This window comes from Notolepis coatsorum (assembly GCF_963971535.1).
Source record: "Notolepis coatsorum genome assembly, chromosome: 10".
Taxonomy (NCBI): Eukaryota; Metazoa; Chordata; class Actinopteri; order Aulopiformes; family Paralepididae; genus Notolepis; species Notolepis coatsorum.
In genome coordinates, this window is record NC_140174.1 from 96655051 (window position 1) to 96674255 (window position 19205).

At 44.4% G+C, this 19205-nt stretch overlaps 1 protein-coding gene across 1 annotated transcript in view; it reads right to left on the bottom strand.

Moving 5' to 3' along the window:
* ube3b (ubiquitin protein ligase E3B) overlaps positions 1-19205 on the bottom strand; it is a 54690-nt gene that overhangs the window by 19185 nt on the left and 16300 nt on the right. Inside the window, exons 11-18 of the mRNA XM_084322826.1 lie at positions 7758-7878; positions 6536-6713; positions 5848-6017; positions 4605-4772; positions 3943-4114; positions 3486-3604; positions 2874-2988; positions 1887-1986 (exon numbers count right to left, since the gene is read on the bottom strand). Coding sequence (XP_084178952.1) covers positions 1887-1986; positions 2874-2988; positions 3486-3604; positions 3943-4114; positions 4605-4772; positions 5848-6017; positions 6536-6713; positions 7758-7878 — 1143 coding nt within the window. The remainder of the gene's footprint in view (positions 1-1886; positions 1987-2873; positions 2989-3485; positions 3605-3942; positions 4115-4604; positions 4773-5847; positions 6018-6535; positions 6714-7757; positions 7879-19205) is intronic.

Below are 19205 nucleotides of genomic sequence, written 5' to 3' on the forward strand. Positions count from 1 at the left end.
TTCCTGTGAGTTTATGGAACACCTCTGTAATTATTTTTTTTAATTCTTTGTTTTGTATTTCTAATCAAGTCCTCAAAAACAGCATTTTTCTACCTCAAGATCTCGAGCCGTTTTGAGGCTGGGCTCCTAAACCACTGTGTGGCCTGGTGGCATCTGCCACATTATCATGCAGCTGAGTCTCTCTGACATCACAAATCATCACATTTTCAGATGACTCAGTTCAGTGAGGGTGAATATGTGAGAGGAGAATTGGAAGAATGCACCAATATGAGAATTAGAGACATAGATCATATTAATATAAGTCCACATAGCTAAGAAACAATGCTAAACACTGAAAAAGGCCATTTATAAGATAGTTCCCCTTTAATATAATTTGTGATGCCCATCACAAACACTGGCATTTAAAGGGTACAAATTCTGTGTGTGTGTGTGTGTGTGTGTGTGTGTGTGTGTGTGTGTGTGTGTGTGTGTGTGTGTGTGTGTGTGTGTGTGTGTGTGTGTGTGTGTGTGTGTGTGTGTGTGTGTGTGTGTGTGTGTGTGTGTTGTGTGTTGTGTGTGTGTGTGTGCCTGCCTGGGTCATGTCCATAAGTTGGGTGTTAGAGGCCTTCAGTTGGCCGGTCTTCCGAAGAGAAGAGCCAAACAATTAGCAAAATATTGCTCAGTGTCAGCAATTATTGGCAGCCGGGCAATCTGGAGAAGACGCTGCTATCTGTACCCATGAGCTGTGTGTTGATTGTCAGGTTCATCATCCGTGTGAGTCTGTAACTTTGATTGCCACTGTGGCACGATTGTATCGGAATAATCCCACAATGTACAAGTGCACTGTTAATATTTGTGTCCTTTAAACTTTGTCTTTATGTGGACATAAATAAAATATTCTAAATGTGTGCGTGTGTGAGAATGAAGGACAATTGCTTGCTTGCTGTGTGTGAGAGAGAGAGAGAGAGAGAGAGAGAGAGAGAGAGAGAGAGAGAGAGAGAGAGAGAGAGAATTAAGTACATTTGCTGAAATACAGATAATTTTCTCTCTTGCTATGTGAGAATGTTAGTTATTATGTTCTCAATGCCCCTTGCATTGTATGAGTTGTGTGGAAGCGTTTGCTAGTTCTAGTGCTACCCCTTTGTACATTGTGGCTGTGTCTGACAAAAGTTAACAATAAATAATGGTATTAGGAATACATTTGCCTCCTGCGTGAACTGTGCATAGCTGAATAGACTGTATTTTAACGTCGGTCATAGTCAAGTCAAGTCAAGTCAAGAGTTTTATTTGTCACGGCATACGGATATACAATGAAATGCGGGTGGTCTTGCCCGCAACGATGTGCAATTGGTACAACATATAACATATAATAGAATCCAATACAAAAAAAATGTGCAATAAAATTGTGCAATAACAGGTAGTAGGTAACAATAAATTTGTGCAATGACGGGTAACAGTTGACAGTTAACAGTAGTAGTAATAGTAGTGCAATACACTGTTACTGTTGCTAATACTAATTTAAAGTGGCCTTTCCTTTTGGCAATAAGTGAGGGTGCGTGCGGCCTGAGTGTGTGCCCGCTCATGCTAAAGTGTTACAGTGGTACTCAATGTTCATTGTTCAGGACTCTGATGGCCTGGGGGAAGAAGCTGAGCCTAAGCCGCTCTGTCCTAGTAGCTGGGGTTCGCAGGCGTCTGCCTGACCTCAGCAGCTGGAACAGGCTGTTATTGGGGTGGTGAGGGTCTTTCATTATCCTGGTGGTACTTGGAGAGCCAGCTACGTTCTCAGGTGGTACTTGGTGTAAAAAGTTTGAGAACCACTGCTCTAGGTGATGTGGATTAACGTTATAACTGTAAAGATTCAAGACAGTTCACTATTGAAGGCAAATGCACCACAGCTGGTAACTCACGTTCTTATGGGGAATGACGTGAGGGATGTATTGCAGTAGAAGCTGAGCTCTCCTCTTGCCCTTCTCCAGCTCCTGGAACAGGAGGCTGGGCTTCATGTCCCTGGATGCAACAACACACAGATCAGCAGGGGAGTCCTTTTAAGTGTCTTATTACAAAGCAGTCAATCCGCAAAACAACAGGGCCCCATGCAAGGCTTTGGTCAGGGCCGACTGTTAGTCCTTCGGTCAGGGCCGACTGTTAGGCCATGTCCACACGAAAACGATTTTGGTCGTTTTAGGCAAAGTATTTGATCGTTTGCATCGTTCTGTCTTCTACTGTGTATCCTTATAGACAAAAGCGCCTCCGATAAAGCACCCAAAGAATTCCTTACCACAATAGCAAAATAAAGGCACAAGCCTGTAGTATGTTAAAACAGTGTTCCATGATTTCTTTCCCTGATAGTAGTAGTAATAATAATAATACAACTTTATTTGTATAGCACCTTTCATACAGAAACTGCAGCTCAAAGTGCTTCACAACAGAAAAAAATATGTTGTGAGCACATAAAGACATATAAAATCACAGTTTTTCACATTACATCCCAACAGGCCACCTTGTTTATGGTTTGATTCAGTTATAAAAAATAGTCAATAATAAAAAGAGTAAGATAGAATAGAATAGTAAAATAGTGCAATAGTGCAGTGCAATAAGTAGTAGAATAGAATAGACATGAATGCATGAATGCATACTACATAATGTGCAGACATATAAAATCACACTTTTTTTTAACAGTGCAATAAAATAGTTCTGGATTACTGTTTAACAGTTAGTAGTAGAACATGCCAATTTTCTATCTTTGATTGAACAACATGTTGACATATTCAAACATAAGGCTATTTCGTTGTCAAGACATGAATCATTTTCTAATTTGCTTGAGGTTAAAGCAATAAAGTTTTATTAAAATTTAAATAAAACATTATTTCCCATTAGCCCCACTGGGTACTCACTTGCGCAGCCAGTGGTCATCAGGGGAGAACCTCCGTCTGCAGTCCCGTTCATAGAGCACCATCTGCCAGCCATGGACACTGTGGAAGAGCTCCAGCTTCTCTCCCTTGGCGTTCTCTGATAGGGAGACGGAAACAGGAGTCAAGTTACACAGCCGTCCCGTCAACTCTGTCCCTCAAAAGATAAGAGCTTCATTAACTTCACACTCCAAAGTCTTACCCAGATGGACGGTTCCTATATTTTAAATAAATATTCAATCACTTGTGATGTTTTGTCATTTTATTTGCTAGGCATGTCCATGGTTTTGTCCATTTTTTCCGGCGTGGTGTTGGCCGCAAGCCGTTTAGAACAGGGGTCGTCTGTATGTCTGTCTGTCACCACAAAAGTAGACCAATCACAGCTCACGTGGCTACATGCATTCAGCAAAGGCAACACGTCAGCTAGCTAGCGACGTACATTAGCCAAGCTAAAGTTATCATCGACACAGGGAACGCACACCGTCATTAGACTCTGCCTCTTGTTGTCCTTGAAGCCGGTAGCACTGAAAATCCAAACATTGCCAAAGATGTTTCCCCATCATAGCTTTGAATAAGATGGCGAGACGACCCACTCACCTAAGATACCATCCCAGACCATCTTGTACACAAATGTGTTGAGAAAAGAGGAGATGGTGATGAGCTCTTCTATCTTGAAAGAGATCTGCTCCTCGTAGACCTCGATATCATCCAGAATTCTATAAAAACGGGGAAACAAGAGTGAGTCATAAAAAAGGCTAGAGTTATAATACTTGTGGAATATGTTCAGGAAACATCGATGAGCAATATTACAACAATGACGACCAACGGTATGCTTTCAAGATAGTCTTGTCCCTCAAAGCCCACTATGTCAGTCATGTTGATTTCATCCCAGTTGACAATACATTTGCCTACTACATAGTACAGGCAATATTCCCCATTGCCTCAAAAGGTTGCCCGATCCCCATATTCCATCAGCTTTAGTTTGTCAATATTCCCGCCTGTACAATATGTCACGTGACAAGTGTGTCTCTTTACATCAAGCAGTCAAACATACGTGATGAGGTGCCGCGAGCAGTCACAGAAGAGCATGAGCATGGCCAGGAGCTGCTTGCTCTCCTCCGTGTCGTTGTTCAGACACTCCAGGAACAGCTTCAGGCCTCCCTGCGGCCCCAGCTCACAGATGAAGGCCCACAGCTTAGGCAGCAGGTCGTCGAGGTGCGTCAGGCCTGAGAACAAGACGACCGACACACAGTAAGGAGAGAAAGCACACGCTAGTGTGATCACACACACACATCGATCGTCCATAGCAACATTATATTATCACCGTCATCCAAGAAGGGAGATCCCCCGTTGAACGGCCCTTCTAAGGTTTCTCTCCTCCACATCGCCTGTGGTGCTTTTTTCCTATTGTTAGGTTTTTAGTGAGTTTTCCTTACCTTTGCTGGGATATGTCTGGGAGTGTTGCATTTATTTAGGATTTTATGGTGGTTTTTGTTCTTGATTTATTGTGACGTTTCTTCTTGACTTGTTTAAAGAAGACTTGTCCAGCCCCATGGGGACATTACCTTGTGATTTCGGGCTTTACAAAATAAATTTGATTTGATTTTGTGCAAGCTAGCAAGATTCCGTTCATGTTTATGCTGTAATCTATGTTCTATGCTAATTCTATTACGGTGGATATTCAATTGATGAATAAAGAAACCCGGAGGGACTGACCGGTGAGTATCTGCAGGCGTATCTGGGTCAGTGTGGACAGAGCGGTCTGGTAGAGCACACAGATGCTGCACACCTTCTGGACCTCAGCGGAATCCACACGCTTCCCGCCCACGGGCTTCAGGATGTTCCGTACGGAGGCCGACTTCTGGAACGCCCTCTTGAAGAGGTCTGTCACGTAACCATGACAACCAGGGGCACAGAGTGAGATGTCGGGGGGAAAGGAATAGGGCATTCAAATATGATCTCTAATTACAGGAAGGCAATGCCGCAAGATGACATACAGCACATCCGAGTTAGTAGTACTGACTGACTCTGAGTTAGTAGTACTGACTGACTGAGTTAGTAGCACTGACTGACTCTGAGTTAGTAGTACTGACTGACTGAGTTAGTAGTACTGACTGACTGAGTTAGTAGTACTGACTGACTCAGAGTTAGTAGTACTGACTGACTCTGAGTTAGTAGTACTGACTGACTGAGTTAGTAGTACTGACTGACTCTGAGTTAGTAGTACTGACTGACTCTGAGTTAGTAGTACTGACTGACTCTGAGTTAGTAGTACTGACTGACTCTGAGTTAGTAGTACTGACTGACTGAGTTAGTAGCACTGACTGACTCTGAGTTAGTAGTACTGACTGACTGAGTTAGTAGTACTGACTGACTCTGAGTTAGTAGTACTGACTGACTGAGTTAGTAGTACTGACTGATTGAGTTAGTAGTACTGACTGACTGAGTTAGTAGTACTGACTGACTGAGTTAGTAGTACTGACTGACTGAGTTAGTAGTACTGACTGACTGAGTTAGTAGTACTGACTGACTGAGTTAGTAGTACTGACTGACTGAGTTAGTAGTACTGACTGACTCTGAGTTAGTAGTACTGACTGACTCTGAGTTAGTAGTACTGACTGACTGAGTTAGTAGTACTGACTGACTCTGAGTTAGTAGTACTGACTGACTCTGAGTTAGTAGTATTGACTGACTGAGTTAGTAGTACTGACTGACTGACTCTGAGTTAGTAGTACTGACTGACTCTGAGTTAGTAGTACTGACTGACTGAGTTAGTAGTACTGACTGACTGAGTTAGTAGCACTGACTGACTGAGTTAGTAGTACTGACTGACTCTGAGTTAGTAATACTGACTGACTCTGAGTTAGTAGTACTGACTGACTGAGTTAGTAGTACTGTTGTTTTTTGGGATGCCGCCTTCCCAGAATACCTATGAATACTGAGCGGAAATGTGACTCACTCTTGACCGGTAGCACATTGTTTTGCGACGTGCTGGGCTGCGGGGGAGGAGGAGTCGGCTCCTGACTCTCCAGCTTCTTGGAGAGGACGTCACTGAAGAGGGTTCGGATCACGGACACACCCCAGAGGTACTGCAGCTGTTTGGTGACCAGCGGCATGGACTCGTTCAGGCTGAGGAGAGCGGTCAGGGGGGGAGAAGGTTGAGTCAGTCAAATGAGCATTTTATCATTTTATTATGGTTTCCCATATGTAGATTTGTGGCAGCACACCACAAATACAATTCCCCAACCGATACACAGTTAGAAGAAGAAGAGTATTTTATTGTCAATGTACACAAGGCAATTGAAATTATTATTTTCTGCATATCCCTCCTACTAGTTACACACACACAGTCCCCTACACATATGCATCTCATCAGAGAGGTCAGAGCGCAGTGCAGAGCCGCAGTGCAGCGCCCCCTGGAGCAGTCTTGGGGTTCAGTGCCTTGCTCAAGGGCACTTAGGCAGGATGGTGGGCACTGTAGATATAATACCAGCCACCTCTAAGTCATCCTGCCTCCCAGTAAAGTTAGACTTTATGTTTCATGTATTCAGTCATCCCCACAGTCCCCACTGCTCCGCTGTGTATATCAGCCAAACCCAGATTGCCACCACTAAGATCTATTCAGGTAACGGAGACATCTCACTGACCCGTAATCTACGGTCTGAGAGAACCAGCCTAGGACCGGGTGCCAGTGGGTGAGGTTGGACTTCTTCTGGGACACGTATCTCTGGCAGTAGGACAGCATGTCAGTCAGGTCCTTCACAAAGTGGTTGGCTTCCTCCTCCAGCACCTTCTCGGTGAGGAAGCCCAGGTGAATCAGGTTACCTGCAGAGTCAAAGGACAGACGTGGTCACGACAAGAGACCAAATGTGCATTGCATTTATATAGCAGCTTTTATCCAAACTTATGCTTTACAACTTATGCCTCACGTTCACCCATTCACGTAAACGTTCACACACTGATGGCGGAGGCGACCATGTGCCAAATCGGGAGAAGTTAAGAGGTTAAAGGAACACGCCAACATTTGGGGAAATTAGCTTATCGTCTTCTACAGAGAGAGACAAGAAGATAGATACCAGTTTCCTCTCTGTGCGTTCAGTAGAAAGCAATCTGGCTGCACGTTAGCCTAGCTTAGCACAATGAATGGAAGCGGACATGACAGGTTAGCCTTCGGGAGAGTGGTTAGTTGGACAATGCCTAGGCTACCCGTCACTGTCCGCTTCCATTCATTGTGCTAAGCTAGGCTAACGTGCCAATTCCCCCCCTCCCCTACCTGGCTGCTGTATGCATGTTCTCCTACGAGTCGGTAGAAGGGCGTCCCGAAGCCGACCGCACGCTTCCTCCGATGCGTGCGGCGAATGCCAGTGACGTCTTTTCACTTGGCAGCGAGGACTCTCATTGGTGAAGTGTAACGCGTGGGAGGGCACGCTATCTCCACCAAGTCCTGCCCTCGCTGAGCAAGCGCAGAGACCTGACCTGTAGGCGTCGCTGTCCACAACGCCAGATTCCCACCCACCAGCTTCCCCACCCCCTAATACTGCCAATTGTATTAGTATGAACGACCAGCCAAGCTGGTAGCAACGCAGAGAGCTGGGCTCGAACCCAGCATCTCCTGCGTTGGTGACGAGCACAATCTCCGCTACGCCACCTGACCGCCCCTTGGCGTGTTCTTTTAAGTGTCTTGCTCAAGGACACTTCAACACACTGCCGGGAGGAGCTGGAATCGAACCGGGAACCTTCCGATTACCAGACGACCGCTCTACCTCCTGAGCCACTGTCGCCAAGTAATTCCAATTCACTTCACAGGCATTTTGCCTAAAGAAGACCTAAAATAACTACAATTAATTGGCTAGATAGTTAAAAACATACCCAGTAAGCAGAGAGTGTGGCTTCCTTCCAGACAAACACAGATGTCTAGACACTGCTCTTCCCGGCTGAGGAACAGAATGAACTTCCGCAACAGGCCGTGGGTTTGGATGGAGGCCATGCACTGCCAAAACAAAGCAGATATTCAGAGACAGTGTAACAAGAGCCACATCCCTTAACAGTTCCAAGTTATTACCGGCATATGCTACATGTCTAGGGCTGAACAATTAAAACAAGATCGAAACGGATTTGTTCAATATCCAAATGGCAGGAGACTGCGATATTTGTTAAAGGTGAAATGTGTGTCAAAATACAATTCTAAATTGAGTATTGTGGTGCTGTCGAGATGTCCCGGCCTATGGATTTAAGAAAACGTCCTTCTTTGATACAGATCCCCGCCAAACACCAGGATTATTTCAATATGTGTTTCAGTGAAAAAGAGAATAATGACACAATAATAATCATTCCCTCTCATATCATGAATCGTATCACAATTAAAATTGTTCAGCCCTACACATGTCTAGTCTGTAGGTAGAGTTAGGGTTTTTCAGCCCTACACACGTCTAGTCTGTAAGTAGAGTTAGGGTTTTTTCAGCCCTACACACGTCTAGTCTGTAGGTAGAGTTAGGGTTTTTCAGCCCTACACACGTCTAGTCTGTAGGTAGAGTTAGGGTTTTTCAGCCCTACACACGTCTAGTGTGTAGGTAGAGTTAGGGTTTTTCAACCCTACACACGTCTAGTCTATAGGTAGAGTTAGGGTTTTTCAGCCCTACACACGTCTAGTCTGTAGGTAGAGTTAGGGTTTTTTCAGCCCTACACACGTCTAGTCTATAGGTAGAGTTAGGGTTTTTCAGCCCTACACACGTCTAGTCTGTAGGTAGAGTTAGGGTTTTTTCAGCCCTACACACGTCTAGTCTGTAGGTAGAGTTAGGGTTTTTTCAGCCCTACACACGTCTAGTCTGTAGGTAGAGTTAAAGTTAGTCTAGTAGGTAGGGTGGGGGTTAGTCTAATCTAGTAGGTAGGGTTAGGGTTAGAATCTAATCTGTAGGTATGGTTAGTCAAGACTAGGAGGTAGTCAGGATTAGTCTAATCTGTAGGTAGGATCAGGGTTAGTCTAGTCAGTAGGTAGGGTTAGTCTAGTCAGTAGGTAGGGTTAGTCTAGTAGGTAAGGTCAGGGTTAGTCTAGTACAGGGGTCAGCAACCTTTACTATCAAAAGAGCCACTTTCCCCCCTCCCACAAAATAAAATGCTCAGGGAGCCGCACAACCTATTTACCCTTAAAATGAAGATAACACAGTGTATAACGTTTTATATATCCCCAAGCATAGCCCACATTTAGCATAAAACGCCTGACAATTGCATACCCAAAGTAATGTGATTTATTATACTTATAGCACACAGTTTGTTGCATTAATGGAATTATAAAGCAACAAAAAGAAACATTTTGACTTTTTATTGCTGTTTTTACCTGTTATAACAAAGGAAAACCTCAAACTCTTATGAAGAGGAGAAAAAATACTGGCTGTGTAGACCTATTTTTAAATAAAACACAGAAGAGGAGACAAAACACTGGTGTCTGTAGACCGTCTTTGAAATAAAACCCTGAACTATGCAGCTCTATTTGAGTCCTTCCCTTATTTGTGGAAAATCTATAAAATAAAAAGTAAATTTTTCGTTGTTCGCAAATTTCGCACCACATATCAGGCATACAGGTAAGCCTGCATCGTTAGTCGTGAAAGCAAATTAATCTGTCCACGCTGAATTAAACCCTCTATTTTCCTCAGACTTTCCTTTTTTTAGATTTATCCATGGTTAGCTGGGGGGTCGGAAACTCAAGATTAGCCACTTGCAGACGGCAGGGAGAGGCACGGGGTGTGACGTACTGTATATTTTAGTTGATGAAATATTTTTGTTGACTAAATATTTTACTTGATGAAATATCTTTTCATTTCAGTGTCACAGTATGTCATCGATCTCCAAAATAAGAGAACAAAAAAAAAAGTAATTTTTTTTTTACATTTATTTTTTATTTTTTTGGCCAGGGAGCCGCAGCTGATTGGCTAAAGAGCCGCATGCGGCTCCGGAGCCGCAGGTTGCCGACCCCTGGTCTAGTAGGTAGGGTTAGGGTTAGTCTAGTAGGTAGGGTTAGGGTTAGTCTAGTAGGTATGGTTAGAGTTAGTCTAGTAGGTAAGGTCAGGGTTAGTCTAGTAGGTATGGTTAGGGTTAGTCTAGTAGGTAAGGTCAGGGTTAGTCTAGTAGGTAGGGTTAGGGTTAGTCTAGTAGGTAAGGTCAGGGTTAGTCTAGTAGGTAGGGTTAGGGTTAGTCTAGTAGGTATGGTTAGGGTTAGTCTAGTAGGTAGGGTTAGGGTTAGTCTAGTAGGTATGGTTAGAGTTAGTCTAGTAGGTAAGGTCAGGGTTAGTCTAGTAGGTATGGTTAGGGTTAGTCTAGTAGGTAAGGTCAGGGTTAGTCTAGTAGGTAGGGTTAGGGTTAGTCTAGTAGGTATGGTTAGGGTTAGTCTAGTAGGTAAGGTCAGGGTTAGTCTAGTAGGTAGGGTTAGTCTAGTCTAGTAGGTATGGTCAGGGTTAGTCTAGTAGGTAGGGTTAGTCTAGTAGGTATGGTTAGGGTTAATCTAGTAGGTAGGGTCAGGGTTAGTCTAGTCTAGTAGGTAGAGTTAGTCTATTCTAGTAGGTAGAATTAGTCTAGTCAGTAGGTAGGGTTAGAGTTAGTCTAGTTAGTAGGTAGGGTTATGGTTAGTCTAGTCCAGCGGTTCTCAAACTACGGGTCGGGACCCAAAGTGGGTTCGCGGGTAGGTGACAGTGGGGTTGCGCATTGGCAACTAAAAAGAAAAAAAAAGATCAAGCGAAAATCCGACAAGCCCAACTAGGCCTGCCACGATAACACATTTTGCTGGGCGATTAATTGCCCCCGAAAATATCGCGATAAGCGATATTATTGCGACCGGTTAGAGAATTTTTTTGAGAAATTTATTTCCCAAAACTTTTATTTTGAAGCCCACCGCTCCGTCTTTTCCGGTGTTTAAGACTTTTATTTTGAAGCCCACCGACCGGACCGGAAGTATTGTTGTGATTATCCTAGCCGACAACTTGACTCGTCCGGTTCTGTGTTTTTTAGTTTTAACGTTAGCTACTAACGTTAGATGCAGCTACTACAGGCAATCAACGATGAGGAGGAAGCGTCAAAGCAGTATTATAATAGAATAGCTGTGGTGCGTAGGCACTGCAGCACGACTCGAAAACTACCTGTTATAATAAATTAATTCATGTTTAACTTGTCCCCGTCTCCAGTCCTTTGACTAGCCCCACCCGTTCATTGTAAACAATGATGAATGTAATTGTATTAACGTTATTCTGTGTTATTCTAACGTTACACTACAAATAACGCTACTTGGTTAAAAGGAGCAACACTATTGAGAAATGTAGTTAAGCTATGTGGTGTTGCCCCACGGAGCTCCTGTGCTGTGCTGTAGTAAAGCCAGCGGCCCGCCTCCCAACACGGACAGTGACTGACAAGGGGCACTGGTTCCGCCTCATTAAAACAAACGCGCAAATAGCAATTAATCGCGCCCGTCAAAATCATTGCATTCATTTTAATTATCGCGGCAATTAATCGATTTATTGCTTATCGCGGCAGGCCTAAGCCCAACTCAGATCGAGTTTTCCACCTGGCAGTGTGTATTTGCCATGTCTCGCCCCTTCATCAACGGTATTCTAATACACATCTCACTACATCCTGTGCAGGTATAATCGCGGAGCAGTGACGTACGCAAGCGTGCGTGACAGCCCATAATGAGGGCTGCCGAACGTTTTAGGATACACATCTCACTACATTCTGTGCAGGTATATAGTCGCAGAGGCCACGTCTGGCCTTAATACGTTGAATCTGGGATTACAAGGTCGGCACACAGACCTGTTTGGACGGAATGGACGCACAGCAAAAATGGAGAGCTGAATTAAAAAAACTCAGTTTGTGGCACTCCAAGATAATCAACAGAGATTTTGTGGTGTTTACTCTGCTTGATGGCTTTTTGGAGAAACAGAATGTAGCACACAATGATTTGAAGCCCATCATCTGTGGCCACATTGGGCTCATTGAACAATTTCTGAACTATTTTTCTGAAAGAAAGGGCACCGACAATTTGGACAAATGGATCCAAGATCCGTTCATTACGCAGGACGCAACAGGCTGCCAGACACAGATACTGTCTGAGCAGGAGGTGCGCATTGATCTTTCTTGTGACAAGCTACTGAAAGTCAAGTTCACTGGACAGGCCCTCGCAAAGTTCTGGATATCAGTCCGGAATGAGTACCCAGTGCTGTGTAATGCTGCGCTGACTAGAAAGCTTGTCCCCTTTGCACAACGCAGCCATGTATCATGGAACTATGTTCAAATGTACAAGCACACCCTTCCCATTAACTCATTGGGGGCCAAGAGCAGAGGGCGCTGATGGCCCGTCAGTGCCAGTGCTTTATCCAATGTAGGGATAGCTTTACTTGCGAGTGCTTAAATATATGAAATATTATAGCTATGGATCTAATGAACACGTTGATTGTCAGTGAGTTGCTTCCAGTCAACATGGACAAAACAGATCATTCTTTCATACATACATTTCCGTTTCATACCGTGGTGAATATGAATATATTTCTAGAGCGTTCTGTCTAATAATAATAAATTATTAATAAAATAAACTCCAGCAAATCGAGCTTCAATATATTACCTTAGAAATCGTGCCATTTGTCGCTTGATTTATGAATCGTTTTCAAATAAACGCTAGATTATCGATATATTATATGTGTCATCATGCACGAACAGAAGCAGGGTCTGAAAAATCGCTTCTCCGTACTTTGGTCGGCGCGAACCGCACACACACTCCGATGGCGGTGAAAGAAACATCGGATTAACCCAAGATTCGTAACATCGAGTCCTTACCTCACATCTGATGTCCTGCAAAAAGATTAATCCAATTCCTGATCGCCATTCCAAATATTGATCGCGTTTATTGATCTAACGTTATATGCCCAAAACACATAATCCACGCTGCTCCGAGTGTCCCTAGTCCATGTGTTATAAACGTTACTCTTGCCCGAGAAGTAAAACCTGGACCGGACTTCTTAGATCGATGCACAGCCCCAGCCAGAGGGATTCCAATGATGTGCAATACCGGCCGGGAGGCGTTAGGCGGCGGTATTTGCCCTTTGCGAGCTCAGACCCATTCCCAATGATAACATCAGGCTGGATGGATGAAAAATGTATGGATATAGCTAATAAAAGAAATAACGATTAAAACCCGAGATTTCTCGGGTTTGGCGCCCAGCGCATGGCGAGTTAACCTGAGATATCTCGGGTCTGGCCCTGAATGTGTTAAAGGTGATTATAAATGGCTTTTTTCAGTGTCTAGCATTGTTATATTAGTAATAGGAGTTAGTATCAATGTGTCTGTGTCTCTAAATACCATATTGGTGGATTGCTCTCATTCAGGTGAGAGCATTTCCTGCTCCAGTTAATTAGGTCATTCTGATTTGACTCGCAACGTGACGACACGATGTGCTGGTGGAGTATTTTCATTGTAACCCGACACTTCTCCAAACAGGGTTTGACAGGCAGAGAACAGCGAGAGGGAGAGAGAGAGAAAGATAGAGAGAGAGCTTGACTGCATGTGTGTCGGGGACGTAGGCATAGTGCAGGGGTCGGCAATAGGCGGCCCGCAGGCCAAAATTGGCCCGCCAGCAATAATTTCTGGCCCGTCAGTTTATTTTGAGAATATATTTATTTTATTTTCATCATATAATTTTTATTATATGCATACTTTATGTTTTATCCATGTTGAGAGTGAATAACAGGTATAGGCAGTGAGGTGCAATGTACCATATATATAGGCTTGCTCAAAGTGAGGTGGACAGCGCGTGGTGCTGAAATGGGAAACACGCGTCCATGAAATAAAAACACCAGTTCAGTAAGTCATTCAAGCTTTATCTTTACTCATGACTGACGGCACCACACATGCATGTGAACAATAATGCGATTAAAAACAATGGAATTAAACTTTAAACAAGGGCGTAGCGGAGATTGTGCTCGTCACCAATGCAAGAGGCTGCGGTCTCCGGAGAGTCAGCATTGCCTTGGCTCGGGCTGACCGCTATACTAACTCGTTTGGCTGAGTTAGGGGGAGGGGAGCCGTGGGTGGGTCCTGGGCGTTGTGGACAGCGACCCCTACAGTTCGCTCGGGGCGCCTGCTCAGCAAGGGTAGGATCTGGAGAGAGGTAGTGCGACCTTCCACACGTTACACTCTCCTGGTGAGAATCAGCGCGGCCAGGCTGGCTGCCGGCTGGCTGCACATGCGTCGGAGGAAAGCATGCGACAGTCTCCGGCCTCTCGGACCAACATTAGGGGAAAGTGCGCAACAACCACGAAGGGGGTTGGGAATTGGCATAAAGACTAACAGTGGGATGGGAGAAAAATCGGAAAAAAGGAGGGGGGAAAAGATAATAATAATAAAAAAAAAAAAAGTGCTTGAAGAAGCTCCTGAAATGATGACGCTATAGGTATTTGAATTACGAGACATTCGTTAACTAAATAAAAAATACAATTTGGCATTAAACAGTAATGGAATTAAAAACATTGCAAAAACAAGGCAATTAAACTTTAAACAATTTGGCAATAACAGGCTTAGTATTCACTTAGTGTGAAAAGTGGCATCTCCCGTCGGTCACTATTCGCTGGATATCTGGTGATATGGACGTCACTTTAATCCGCAGGCAGTTCTCAAGGCTTTTATGCGTCAGTCGGTTCCTCTGAGTTGTCTTTATCGCATTCATTGATGAAAAGGACGACTCGCATACATAGGTGGAAGTAGTGATGCACCGATGTGAAAATTGTGGCCGATACCGATAACCAATATTAATATTGCTGTTCTGGCCGATACCGATATTTACCGATGTCGATATCTCTGTATAGAAAACACTTTTTTATGATAATCAAATAAAGAGCTATTTTCCAAAACGCATAATTTTTACTTTTGTAACTTATTTTCAGAAATTACTGATATTTTGAAACTATTTAAGGCCAAAACATGTCAAAAGAAAAAAAATATATAAATAAAATATATATATATATTTTTATATCGGCCGTATCTTGATATCGGACCGATACCGATGTGTAAAAAAACTGCCATATCGGCCGATATTATATCGGCGGCCGATATATCGTGCATCACTAGGTGGAAGGGAACATTGTGAGCACATACAATGCGAGTCTCTTGATGTTGCTGTACTCTTCTGAGCATGCTACCCAAAAGGCACTCACAGACTCCGCACTCCGCAACGCGTCGCTGACAAGGGAGGTTGTTTGGAAGTCCATTAGCTCCATTTCCAGTGCAACCTCATCTAACAAGGGGATCATTCCTTGTGATTATAACAGACTGCTGTTTAATGTCGGGCCGACTGCCCACAGACGGACTTTCGGAACATTCATTTGGGAGAAATAAATAATACGTTTAATAATAAGTATAATAATAAGTAAGACAACGGATACGTTTAACGAATTCCATATAAATCAATAGTTTTAACATTAAACATTCAACATTAAACCGGTCCGTGGCCGTCAGATAGATGGTTGCGCGTAATGTAGGATAGACCGATAGAGAGAAGCGCTTTATAATACAATGGAAAAAAGACAAAGGTATAATGTTCAGTGCAAACATGTATATGTCGTTTACAGTTAAATTAAATTAGCCATTGTTTTTGGTTCTGGCCCGCCATACAATGGCTTGGGGAAAAATTGGCCCGCGGCCAAACCGAATTGCCGACCCCTGGCATAGTGTAACCAGACACTTCTCCAAACGGGGTTTGACAGGCAGAGAACAGCGAGAGGGAGAGAGAGAGAGCTTGACTGCGTGTGTGTCGGGGACATCTCTCTCTCTCTCTCGCTCTCTCTCGTATGCATCACGCTGCCACTGAAAGTGCTTATGGGCGGAGCACAGCCAATAACAGGCTGTTATATTATCATACTGGCCAATCGTGTCTCGCTCTTCGCCATTATGAGATATCTCTAATCTCCTAGCACATAATGTGCTCACGAACAAACAAATGCACGTGACCAGGCCACGCCCCCGCGTCCCACTATATGACGCCGGACATGGTCACACTCTACCTTCCTCTTTCTTGTTTCCAACACGGAAGTAGCAGTGCACTCCGTGAACGCAGGGAGAATTTACACAATGTTGGGTATTCACCAGAAGTTCACCAGCCCCTGGAATCTTCTCGGCACATCCTAAACAGCGCAACGGGCCTGTCCTGGGTTTCCTCCTCTCGTGACAGCGGACTGAGGGACGTCGCGCGACGGTTAGCAGTCGAGCTAAGTCGTGCACAGGTAGGGCCTGCGTTGTCAGGCATTGATACTAGCATGAGTAATACTGCTCGTTGTCCCGTGAGACAGCCGAGTTATGTATTGGCGCGAGGGGCAGGATATTTGGGAAAACATGGTCGTCATGACTCTGTTTTGGGTGTTTTCCCAGCTATCCTAGAGCGCGCGGCTAATGCTAATGCTACAATGATAGGACGCCGTTCCTTTGTTCACCGCAGAGGGCTGTCTTTACTAAAAGGTCTTCCCTCCTCTTAACCATTCATGCTGACGGTCAATCAGTGTCTAATGTTGGGGGTTTAATGGGGGCTTGTTTACCATTTACATGGGTGGATGGGCTGAGGCTCAGTGCTGGTGTGCTTTTTGTGAATCTATGAATTGTGTGGACGGGACTGGTGTTTTTCTCTGATCTGCATCCCCTTAACAATTGTGTGTATGGGCTAGCCCATTCTGCAGTGTGTTAGTGGAGTTTTCGTTAATTTATTAATTCTTTCTCTGCCACGCTTATATCCATCCTTATACCATCCTCTGCCAGCTCTATTTGTCTATGGAGATGTTCCCCTTCTTTGCAGGGCTATAACTTTTTAAATTGTATTGCTAAATTGACATTACTATGGCCCATTCAACGTCAAGTATCTATCGTTTAGGACAGGGGTCTCAAACTCAATTTACCTGGGGGCCGCTGGAGGTAGAGTCTGGGTGAGGCTGGGCCGCATCAAATATTCCACAAAAAAAGGGTTTCAAGTATTAAAAAAAAAAAGTACAACTGATCCAATCTTCTCAATCTTATCTTCAGGCTTCTCAGTGGTGTCAGTGGACTCATCCACAGCTATGGAAATGCACTATGCCAGTATTTCAGTTATTCTGGTTGCTGTGCGATCTGAGGGGGATTTGCTTTTGTTTGCCTTCAAACATGGTCTCCATCACTTCAGTCATACATTATCTTCAAATAGCTACCGTTTCTTGGCATATAGTCACATAATTGGTTTGGTGCTGGGACCAGGGGAGTAGCTGGGGGGGGGGGGGTTAGGATGATTCCAAGGGCCCAGCAAATGCCCCAAATTTTTTTATAGATTGGGGGCCCCATATTTTTTAATAGATTGGGGGCCCACAAATTAATACTTTCATGGGGCCCAGAATCTCCAGCTACGCCCGTGGCTGGGACTCAGGATGAACGGATATTTTTCCGTCCATTCACCTTTGAATTGCAGTCGACTTTTCTTTTACTGACCATCTTTGAAAATGCCATATTTTTCTGCTGGCTGCCTGCTGGCGAAAATAGGCTAATAGCTACATTTATCTCACAGAGATAAAATTGGGAGCGAGTTTACTCTAGATGCGCTGTCAACTCTGCTCCGACTTGAACTGAAAGAGAGAGACGACATGCAGTCCGTGAAGACCCGCCCTACTCCCCTACTCTGCCTCTGATTCGCAGACTGTGGCTGAGGGGGAAAAACGCTGACAAGACGCGTATGTGATTGGACCAGACTCGTACACAGACAGACAGTGGCAGTGCAGCAGAGGAGAGAGATAGCGAGGATGCATTTGCTTCCACTTTACTTGATATCACTCTGGAATCACGTTTCAACCAAGTCACTAACATAACGTTGCTGTCATGAGCCTGGGCTATGGTAGCCTACAAGTTATAAAATAAATAAAACTTCCAACTCTCGCGCAAAGACTCGGCAAACAGTTGCGTGCGGGCCGCATTAACACTAAACGTTGACGTCCAGTAGGGGGCCGCAAAATATCATCCCGCGGGCCGCAATTGGCCGGCGGGCCGCGAGTTTGAGACCCCTGGTTTAGGATGTAGCAACGTTCTACTTTTTCATTCACATATTCATACTGAAGGATTTGGGGTGCTTTTTCAATGTATGTGATGTATAGATTGGGGGGGGAGTGACCACAGCTAAAACGGTGCCGGGTCAGAGAGGTCGAAGTGCATGCGGACGGTAGAAGCAGGAGACGGTGGTTCAGTAGAGCAGGGTGATTGTTGTGAGGCACACTGCCAGCGAGAGAATGTTTGTTGACATTCCTTGTAAGAACATCTGAGATAAGAGCGAGTGTCTCCCAGAGCAGGAGGGAGAGAGGTTCATCTTAATGAAACGTGAAATGTGTGTAAAGGTTATTAACGCAGTTGTCATGACAACGTGGCACATGACAACCAGAAAGGGGTGGGCTATCGTTGCTACGGCGAGGATCTATAAGTCGAACGGTGTTTCCGGGTGTAAGGCAGACTAGAATCTGACCAAGAGCGAGTAGGACTGAGATCACACAGAGGACACTCTCTCCTCTCATTGAGAGGGGGGGGGGGGGGGGGGGGGAGGAGGAAGAATGCCACATCATCATTAGCTTCGGCTAACGCGAGGAGGGTTAGGCTAAAGACCAGGCCTGAACACTATTGGACTGAATAACAAAAGGACGATAGACGAACACACCGAAAGATCATTAGAATAGACTCTTCAAGGACAATACAATCTGTTAACATCTGAGCTGAGGTTTCTGTTTATCAAATAAAACCACGCTTTTCCTTGTAAGGTATTTCACGTTGTCGAAGTGTCGAATTCTTACGGAGGTGGAGAATTATTATGGTTTGCGGATTGTACTAACGGGGAGAGATAAGGATCTTATCTGCCAGTATAGGAGACGTCAGGACCATTAAAATGACACAACGCAGAGGAATTGGATGGAGGGCCAAACAGACGAAGACGTGATACTGGCCAGTTTGATCAGGATCTAACAATACTAAAATACGGTTTAAAGTATAAATATGTTTTTATCGTTTTCTGCAGCATTCTGCAGAACGTGAGTTATAGCCCTAAATACATATATTAGATCATCAAATGTAGTTTGATACCGATTGACGTCAGATAAAAAATTTCAATTGTGCAAGGTCCTACACGTCATGCCTCATCATCTGCTGGTGACCGGAGGGGGGGGGGGGGGGGGGTTTATAAGTCCGTGGCCGACGTTAAATCATTTATGTAATATGGGTGATATGTTGATCAGAGCAGTGTGTATGTATAATAATAATCAAACACGCTGAAACTCACCGCAGCTTCCTCGTAGCATTGG